This window comes from Zerene cesonia, chromosome 11 (assembly GCF_012273895.1).
Source record: "Zerene cesonia ecotype Mississippi chromosome 11, Zerene_cesonia_1.1, whole genome shotgun sequence".
Classification (NCBI taxonomy): domain Eukaryota; kingdom Metazoa; phylum Arthropoda; class Insecta; order Lepidoptera; family Pieridae; genus Zerene; species Zerene cesonia.
Window position 1 is genome coordinate 4,055,259 of NC_052112.1, and position 10,728 is coordinate 4,065,986.

The 10,728-nt window shown below is 31.4% G+C and overlaps 1 protein-coding gene across 1 annotated transcript; it reads left to right on the forward strand.

Moving 5' to 3' along the window:
• The first annotated feature begins 1,951 nt into the window (after nucleotides 1-1,951).
• Nucleotides 1,952-8,217, forward strand: LOC119830532 (odorant receptor 4-like). The gene is made up of 9 exons (XM_038353590.1): nucleotides 1,952-2,234; nucleotides 2,667-2,819; nucleotides 3,642-3,824; nucleotides 3,942-4,119; nucleotides 5,232-5,325; nucleotides 5,583-5,684; nucleotides 6,972-7,060; nucleotides 7,611-7,677; nucleotides 8,158-8,217. The coding sequence occupies exons 1-9, from the start codon at nucleotides 1,952-1,954 to the stop codon at nucleotides 8,215-8,217; spliced, it is 1,209 nt and encodes a 402-aa protein (XP_038209518.1).
• Nucleotides 8,218-10,728: the final 2,511 nt, after the last annotated feature.

The window sequence follows — 10,728 nt, forward strand, 5'->3', positions numbered from 1 at the left end:
CTCATCATCTCTAATCCTTCTATAAGCGTTCCTTTCCAAATGTAGTACATAAACAAACTAGGGATCCGGCGGGATAAACGAGCGATACTTACTTTCAGATACGGACGTGACCTAATCTCGCAAAGCCGGTTGAACGCTAGCAGGGAATAATCCGAGAGTCAGGTGAGGCCGCCGCGTTCGACTTGAGGATTTAAGCCAGCAACTTCGTTGAATATGCCGATGAGGTTCATTACTAAGATTGCTTTCTTTGAAAAAGATTCGCGGAAGTGAATAAAATACGACATCTGTGTGCTGCGTCAAACTGATTAAGATTGAGATTAATTTTTCAGCAATATATTCAAGAGATTTGAACATTACGTAATTTAAATAAATCATTCATTTATGTTAAGAATGTAGTTTGAATTAGATTGTTTGGTTCTTGCAAACTCAATTTGAGGCTTAAGTTAGCCCAGATACTGAAAATAATAATGTTTGCAACTGCTTTTGATGGAGGTTTCTTATTTCAAAAATACATATATACTTTTTCCATCACTCTTAAATTCAGTGTGTTTATTGTAGTTGATTTTATTTCCACATTTTATGTATGTATATATTGTAAAAGCATTTACGGTAGTGAAATATTAAAAGAGATACCATAAAATGATATGAAAATCTTTTAATTTTTGTAAAAAATTATATGAAAACTATTAGTCAAAGTTCATTTCAAAGCACCTTACGTAAGCTAAAAACTTTCCGGAGCACAATTTCATACGTGCATGTAGTTTAATGTTCTCAGAGCAAGTTTAGAAGATTATAAAGTTATTTTAATGGTATAGGAAGCAGGTGTAACAAGCGCTCACTTACCGAAGTTACCCGCAGATATATTTAGAGCCATTATTATAGAAGGAGTGAATGGTTGTAAAAACCTTGAAATATTATGAAAGGTCTTTTTTACGATGCGACGATCCGTGACGTTGTAAAATGAATACATATTCCATTTAAAATTGGTCGTGTATGACGTAGAGGGTCAGAGGGGTCTTAAGTTGGGGTCCCAGGAGGAGGTGGAAATGATGTTTCGCTCTAGCAGGACACAGAAGGCTTATCACCTGCTTGTTAGTAAACAAAATTTACAAATGAAACGAATTTAAAATGCTTCTGTTTTATACCCTATATTATACCTACTACCTACCCTATGTGTATATATGGATATGTTTTGAGTTAACAGAATTACAGATACATATTTTGAAAACTTTGAATTGATTTATGCAAAATCCTATAAGATCTCAAATCTTAAAAAGTGTGTTATTCCAATTCAAAACATGTTAAACATATTAAATCCATATTTTAATTAGATATTAAATAATAACAGTAACTAACTAAGTAAGTTAAACGTATTCTTGTGTGAAATGGGTTTAATTAAATTGTATATCACATTTACGTATATACATTCATAATTAATTTAGTTGAAGGACATAAGAAACAATTCCGTCATCTTGAATTTCAACAAATTAAATCTGAAAATTAATTAATTTCTTATTCCATTGTTGCAATACCTTTTGATGTTTATTGAATCACATCAAAGGAATTTCGAATTCTAATTAGCTTAAATGTTTCTTTACTACTTGTTTATGTACATATTATATTTCAAACAATAACGACCAAAATAGTATTAAACATTATTATATAATAATAAAGATTATGTATAAGGAACAATGAACAAATCTTTTAAAAGAAAAATAAGTTTTCTCATTAAAGTCTTTGTAATAACAACCTTTAGTAAAACCTTATAAAAGTTTTACACGATTTTAGTTTCAAATAAATCACTGTAATAACCGAAAGTTTCAATCCATGATAACATAGCTTATTCCCTTTAACGTTTATTAGTTTCTTGATGAATAATTTATAGTCAATTTTTCTTATAAAAGACGATTCTTGCGCAAATCGCATTATTTGCTAAAGCAGTTTCTATAAAATGGTCAGCGGTAATTTTGATAAAATCGCTGCTATAAATGAAATAAATAAAACGTTGAAATTATGCGATTTCTGTACAAAAAATATTGGCCTATCCTTCTTACAAGGGTCTGATAAAAAATTATTAGGTACAGTGTGGAGGAACGCATGGTTTTCATTTTCAGCAATGGTTTTGTTATTGATGGTTGCTGGAGAAATAAATTATGTACTTGAAAAATTGATAAAATCATCTTCAGTGGTAGAGTTTGTATCAGGAGTACATATAGCAGGCTATGACACTATGAGTAAGTAAGCATTGTGAAATATAGAAAATTAAATATAGATTACATATTAGTAGATGTGATGTTGCTGACGCCCGGAATGTTCGTGTTTAATGAATTTCTTGTAAACAATTTCTATACTTGTTTTTATACCAAATGAATTACACCATTTAGATAATAAGGTCAGTTTTGAATGTCTCTTCAAAAACAGTCTAACCGTTGTCTAGAATGTTATTATATCCCATAAATTGTGAACATATTAATCATCAAGGATGTATTTTGATTTACCTTTGTGACAGTAAAGTTATTTATAAAAAAAACAGAATCAAATAAATTCTTAATTCCCTCGCTTTTAAAGTGAAATTGCAAAAGGGATTCCCTTGTTTGAAATAAACTTTTTCTGACTGCCGCTTGCCGTCCAACTTTTATTTAAATTGCAATTTTATTGCTTTTCAGGTTTTGGCAAATTGCTGACGATCTGGTACAAGAAGGAAGCTTTCAAGCACCTTCTGATTGAACTGGCCGATATCTGGCCGATGTCCGCGCACGATAAGGAGGCCACTGAAATAAAACGCAAAAAAATTTCGCGTTTACGCAGTGGTCAATTTTGTAAGTCAATTTTGTAATCTTTTAAATTGCACGCAAATTAGCATATTCTTTTCATATTAGCTTAAATCCTGTTCAAGTAGGTAGCGAAAACAACGTTGTCTTGGTGTTTAATAATTGCTAGTAACACAGTGTCATGTGGTTTTTGATGTTTTGCGAAACAGACAGCACACTTTAACATCAACAAATCAATAATGTATTGCTGCTCATAGCTGTTGCAATATATTTACAGGATAAAACTGTTAAGAGCAGGAACGGAGAAATTATGTATAATTAGGATTGTAGTTAAGATAGCTTTATACCATACTAGCTGCGCCCCGCGGTTTCACTGCGTAAGTCCGTATCCCGTAAAAATATCGGAATAAAAAGTTGCCTATATGTTATACCAGTTGTCCAGCTGTTTGCGTACCAAATTTCATTGCAATCGGTTCAGTAGATTTTGCGTGAAAGAGCAACAAACACACACACATTCTTACAAACTTTCGCATTTATAATATTAGTAGGATAGGAAGTAGGATAAATCAATAGTCTATAACAACATATATTATCGCTATTAATATAATAAATGCAATAGTAAACGTCTATTTATCGCTACATCGCACCTTGACCGTTTGAATGAAATTTGTTATGGAGATTGTTTGAGGCTCGAGAAATGACATGCGTTAGTTTTTAACTCATAAATCTTACTACTTACCTATGAGGATCTATACGGGGTAAACTTAGCCTATTTTGCCTTTTGACTATTCGAGCGAAGCCGCGGGTGTTGTTAATATTTATAAGTTTCATTATGATTACATGAATTTTACCGATTTATAAATATTGCAGTGTATGCATTTTGGAACATACTGGGATTATGGCTGTACAATCTAACACCAATTGCTGTCTATCTTTATCGCAGAGTTAAAGGCATGCCAGCTTATTTGGATTATATATGGCATTTGTCTTATCCCTTTGATAAAACTCAACCCGTATATCACGAAATTGTCTTTGTCTTTGAGTTGTATGGAGGTAAATTGTGAAGTTCAATGAGTTTATAATATGTATATCTACACGTTGTTTTATGAAGTAATCTAATGGATGGAGGAGGAAAACGCGGGAAAAAGTTTATATGTAATTTAATTCCAGGAGTTGTATCCGTCTGGTCAATGCTTGGCTCGGATATATTATTTATGACCATGTCCAGCCATATTAGCATGCTTTTGCAATTACTGCAATTGAAAATCCGTCGATTGTCGTTCCAGACGGACAAGAGTCATTATCAAGACATTGTGGCTGTTGTTAAAATACACCAAAAGCTTATAAAGTAAGAATTTAAGCTTATAGCTATATTATTTATAACTAGACGCTCGTCCCGGCTCCGCCCGGATAGCAAGATTCCTGTTTTATTCCAAGGGAGGATCACACAAGAGAGTTCATAGCCTGTTTGTATACTGAATTTCGTCAAATTTCGTTCAGTAGTTACAGCGTGATTGGCGGACAAATATCCATACATATAATATTATATAAATTTAAACGAAAATATAAATTTAAACGAATAATAACATATAAATTTATACGAAAAATGTGATGACCTATTATGGTAGAATAAAGATGAGCACAGGAAAAGATGTGTTCTTCAGTATTAATGACGTCATCTGACGCTCACATTTTAGAATTTTAAAACTAAAAAGGTGAATGAAAATCTCAATATTTTATGTATTGAAATTATAAAAATATATTGAAAAAAGAAAAATATGCATGCTGTGATTGTTGATGTAGTTTTCTTTTCTGTAAAAAAAACAAGCTCCATTCGATTTGAAAGTAAATTAGTTTAAAATAAATTTAAATCAAATGGCGTTTTGGTTTAAATTTCAGGGTAGGCACGACTTTTGACACTTATTTGATTAAAAAAAAAAAATAAAATGTTTATATCAAAATCTGACGGTAAATTTCAATAACCAGTCAGCAGTTTTCTCCTCATTGTCCACATTTTACCTAAGGGAATTAGAATGGAATATTATAAGCGAAAGCTTGAGCCTCCATTACATTACTCTGTTCATTTTTACTTTTATTAATAAAAACACAAAAGGTAGAGAGAGTGCTTCACACTGAAAAAGCGCAGAAGTTTTGCAATATAGTCGCATTCCACGTTTAGAATTATATTTAATGTTTTTGCCAGAAACCTTTTCTTTACTTTTCTTTTAAACAAAAAGAAATTCTTTAATTTAATTAAATAACTATATGCCGCAAATTTATATATAACTATCACCGCAATATACGTACAACTTATCATTTGAGCTTATAGACATGAGAGATGAGTTGACACGTTGAGACAAAAAAACACAAGCAGGATTTTTATAAATATTTTCCCTGACAGAGTTTTAACGGTAGTTGTAAAAAAAAAAAAACTAAAATAGTCCTCATTTTCTGTTTTAGGTACGGAAATGATTTAGAAGAAGCATTCTCGTTGGTTAATTTAATTAACGTTCTTTTGAGTTCCGTCAATATTTGCTGCGTTGTTTTTAATATCGTACGTACAAACATTTTTATTCATGAAGCATTTGCTCAATAATTTAATTAGAGCCTTGCCCGTTCCTGTGTGAGTGTTTTGAAGCTCAGAGCATATTTATATTTCATAAGGGTGCTATGATTTTATGGGCTTTATGATATAAGTGGTTGTTTTATTTGTCATTATATTTCGAACTGCATTTCTTTTTTGTGTGAAGATTCGTTTCTTTTTTTTACAGAAATGTGTTATGTAGTATTTTATATAATTTCATGTTGCAGTTACTAGATCCATGGATGGCAATGAGTAACAAATTCTTTTTGGGCGCTGCTTTGACACAAGTTGGTATACTCTGCTGGTATGCGGATGACATTTGTACCTCTGTAAGTCGAGCCTTAATTCTTTCCATCTCTATTCGATTTTGTATCAAATAGTACTAACAATAAACTTCAAATAGTAAATATATTGGTATATTTTACGTTCGTTCGTATTAAATAATTATTGAATGAATTTCATCGTTGTATGAGCCTTTTAATAGCTTTAAACGTTAATTAGCGCTAAAAATAGATTTGACAAGGTATTATCGAGCTTGTACACGAGAATAAAACACATAAACGAGCTAACAAATAAATGTAATTAACATATATAAATCATGTTCCTCCCTTAGTATCAAAAGACAACTTTAAAAGCAATGAATTAATAAGTGGCCAACAACCTACACTAATAAGTCTAGATTGGGATAGTAATAAGTAATTGTTTGTTCATACTGAGCTCATGAAAAAGTGGTTTTATGTTTTATTTTTACACAATAGCTGTTCGCCTACAACAACGCTTACGTGGTAAAGAAAATTCTAATGGGGGTGGGGTGTTTTACTGCTGAAAAAGTAGCTTGTGTTACTATCTTAAATACTATACTACTTAAATACTATCATAATACTATAATATCAAAAATCATATCATACAATCGATGTTAAAGAAACACAAACAAAAAAAAATCATCACTCTTTCATATTTATTAGATATTCTAGTAAGAACTTTTTGTTAAACATATCGTTTAAATTTTATTTATTAAAGAGTTTTATACTTAAGACAATAAATAGAAATAATGAGTATAAAATACATAAGTGTTTTATTATGTAATATATAAATGTTGTTAATATGACGCATATACCCGAGGCGTTGTTATAAGTCTAAATCTCATCAGCTGTCAAGTTCCTAAACTTTATGAAGTGCTACTGACCATGTAAGCTGAACAACTTGGTAACTTATGTTAAATACGCCAAGTTATATCAAGCTTTGCTACTTTGATGACTCTGTTCTCGATGTATCTCTGCTACGTATTACAGTCGGTTTTGTTGGATTGGTTTTACCTTCTCTTCTTTACTATTATTCAATTGTGACGTTTTGTTTTTTTTTAAGTTCCAATTCATACAGCAAATTAATTTTTGGCAGATCAAAGAAAGATTTGTTTTATATATTCGAGGATCATTAATTTGAGACAGTTTACATTCATTAATTAATAAAAATAAAAGTTCGTTTCACAGAGACCCATTACATTATTATTTATTCTGCAAAATATAGCCGGCGAAGGCGTGATAAGGGAGTGTAAGATATATATCATAAGATAAATGGTCTGGTTCTATTGTAACCGTTTATTCTTGTATTCTCAGAGCGCAGGTGTAGCCGATGCTGTATATGAGAGTGGATGGTACAATAGTGACATTCGGTGCCGTCAAGCGTTACTTACATTAATACAAAGGTATTACAGTTGTGTACTGTAGGTAGTTTTCGAAAAACTTACGGAAACATAACGATTTTTTGTAAGACATTATTTATATATGGTTATGCTTAGCTGTTTAATGTAGATGTGGTTTGACATTCATTTTGACAGTTTACAAAATTTAATAGTAAATTTACAATCGAATAAATTATCTATCACTTGTACGAGATGTGGAATGAACTATATATAATTTAAAATTACACGTTGAAATATAGCTGAATATATAACCATTAAAAATTAATATATTGCCATACGCACAGATAAGTAAGGAAGACAACGTGTAATAAGGAAGTAGAGCGGTATGTTAACGACCATCTGTTAAGATTCTTCATTAGAATTGGCGGTGCTTGAATCCCTGTAAATGTGATTTGCTCACTTGAAAACATGAATAATTATATTAAATTCCATGCTACGTAATAATAATTGTTTTAATGTCTTTCTATTTATCTATTGCAAAATGTTTTACGACAATATATGTGTGTGTGAATAATATGCAAATTAAAATAATGCATTTCATTATACTTTAAAGGTCTCAAAAGCCGTTATATTTCACCGCAATGAAATTCAGTTCGATCACCATGAAGACGTATAGTTCTGTAAGTCTCTTTTCATCTTAATAAAAATATATGCGCATCATTTTCCTTTAAGCGGGTCTATTTCTCCCGCAATACCGAGAAATGAATGCAGATAGTGCGGTATACATTTCAGTATAGCCATTTCTAAAGTATTTTGTCCGTAAACATGCGCTAACGAACAATAAGCGCATTGTGCCTGCTCACGGCAGAGAGACTATTTGATGAAGCTTTTAATGCAAGGAGGAGTGCATTGCGAAATTGTTAACAAAACAGCGGACTTTTCTGTCGTTGTATTTGCTGTGGCACGCCTACGAATACAATACCTTTTCAATACAATACATTTTCTTGATTAGATTTGAGAAATGTTCTATAAGATTTGTAATATTTACAATATTGCATAATCCTTGCAGAAGGTGATGATACTATAATGGTGTAAATGTGTGAGTTATTTTCTAACTTAAAATAATCACATACATTATTACATTATTTCTTTTGTTGCAGATTCTCACTACTTCATATTCTTATTTCGCGTTGCTGTACACTGTTTATCGTAGTAATTGATAAGCGTAGCCATTTTTTTGAGCATCATCATCGTCATCAGCACTTAGCTAACCACTGCAGAATATAGGCTTCTCGTAAGGCACGCCACTGAGCCCTGTCGTTGGTTTTTTGTTGCCAATTGTGGCCAGGATACCCTACGGATAACGTCAATCAGGACGTCCTATGCTTTTTTGGACATCATCGTTTTATTGAGGTTTTATTGTGAATATAGTGTTGTCACACATTAAATTGTATTAACAGCAGCGAATTGTATTATTGCATACACAACTTATTTAACCCCAACCTGCGCTTAGTTTTGAACTCTTCCCTGAATAATGAACAAGGGAACATTTATCAAGCAAACATTTGCCGTACATTGTTTAATTATGTATGCAATGTTCCTACAAAAAAGGTCATTGTTGGCTTAAACAATATTACGCAGCGAACGCGACCCATGCCCTATCTAAAACATTAGAGGTACACGTTTTTATTACATAAGGTAATTAACATGATTAATCTGGTGTATGTATGAAAGTGATTTCCTGGAATTTTGTATTTTTGAGAACAACCCTACTAGATTTATAAGCGCAATCTTTAGAGTGGATGGATAAATTACTATTAAGAATAATGCCTGATGGGATTAGGATGAAATTTAACACAAAGTCAACACCTTTGGCAGATTTGTGTGATTATTAACTACCTAATAATGCCATAATTAAAAAAAAAAATATATTCATAGAAAATTCGGAGTTCTTTTGTTTTGCTATCCATGAATATCCAGAATGTGTGGACTCTATCTATATAAATAATATGTTGCCAAGTGTAAAATAAGAGAACAGCTTGACCAATTTGCCTAATTTTTGCCAACAGGATCGTTAATCTACATAATAATTTGTGGACGTCTAATGATGTTATTTATAGTTCTACTATGTTGTCTAAAGTTAGACTATAAATCTGTAAGACTGTATGTGTTGGCAATCTGTAAGAAGATTTAGACAGGAATATAGCAATAAGGAAAATCGAACGTAACGGTGATTTGCAATATTAATAACAACTTAACTTGTCCTACACAAATAACGATATGACTATTGGAGAATGGATATTCAGGTAAACTGAAAATTCTATTAACATTTAACCCCCTAGCTATTTTCGCTACAGTTAGAGGAAAGCACGGGAAAATGCGATAAGCAAACAATATGCAATTATTGTTATTTCTAGCGATAACATACCAGAAACAGCTTTTGTGTTTTAAATTTTTATTTCTTGAGAAAGAGGGAGTAAAGATGTGGAAAGATTATATAAATGTATTTGTTTAAATAACAACAATGCGTTAATAAATATGTGAGCACTAGCTCCAATTGTTAACTAGTACATGTAAGCAATTAAAACTTTTATTTGATCTCGGTTTAATATATATAACAGGAGCGTGCAAATCAAAAGCCGTCCCTATTAAATAGACACATTCCATTAATATCTATATTCGTTTGTATCTATTTCAATTTTAACTGATAAACGGCAAACAGGATTAATATTGAAAATTAACCACAAACATTTGTACCAATATAATATTCGCTTCATCTATAATGCCATCAAAATGACATACACAATTACGCTCTATGATGCTCATTCTGCAGTGCGGTTAACCAAACACACAGCCGTGGGAAATTAGATTAATTAGTTTTCAGTAATACCTGTCGGCTGTCACAGGACGCACGCATCCAATCTCGCAGGCAAACAAGCCTTTGGGATATAGCCAGGCTATTTCCTGCCCACTAATGTCGCAGCCTGTTTGCTGAACTAACACCTGATCTAAATTCTAACCATGTTCTAACCTTAATTGAGCTAGACGTACCTAGTATTCAATATGGGAAATAAATTCTCATTCAAAATTTGTTCACATACACTGTTAAATTATTTAATTTATACCATATATAATTATATTTTTACCATCATTAATATAAGAACGATATTCAGTGAATAAATAAATATGAAATTTCAGTCTATTTAGAGCATTTAAAAAAGCCTTATCTTAAAGGCAAAAACTAAGAAGCTGGTTAATTTAAGATTATTTTTTGACTTAAGAAAACCAGCTTTATGTAAATTTGTGAATTCTCCGAATTATTAAGCTATTTCAAAGCTTTCAGCTTTAAAATATAGACAGACTCACGACTTTATGCATCAAGGTAGGGTCAAACCACAACACGTTTTCTAAAGAGGAAGAAAAACACGAAAATAAAAACCAACAAAGTTTAATTAAAAATTTTACCATAAAGTACGAACATTAAAACGTTATTCGGGCTTCGTATCGTACCTTGAAACCGGTTTCATAAAAATTGTTTCATTATTCTTCAAAAATTAATTACGTCGCGACATGAAAAGGAATATTTCTATTACAATGATTTACATTTTTGTTTTAAAATGTGAGCATTTGACAATTTCCTTATGATTAGATTTATAGTGTATTGTGTTATCTGATAGATAAGAGGTATTAATGATTTACGATATGTTTTAGTTTATTATACAATGGGTAAT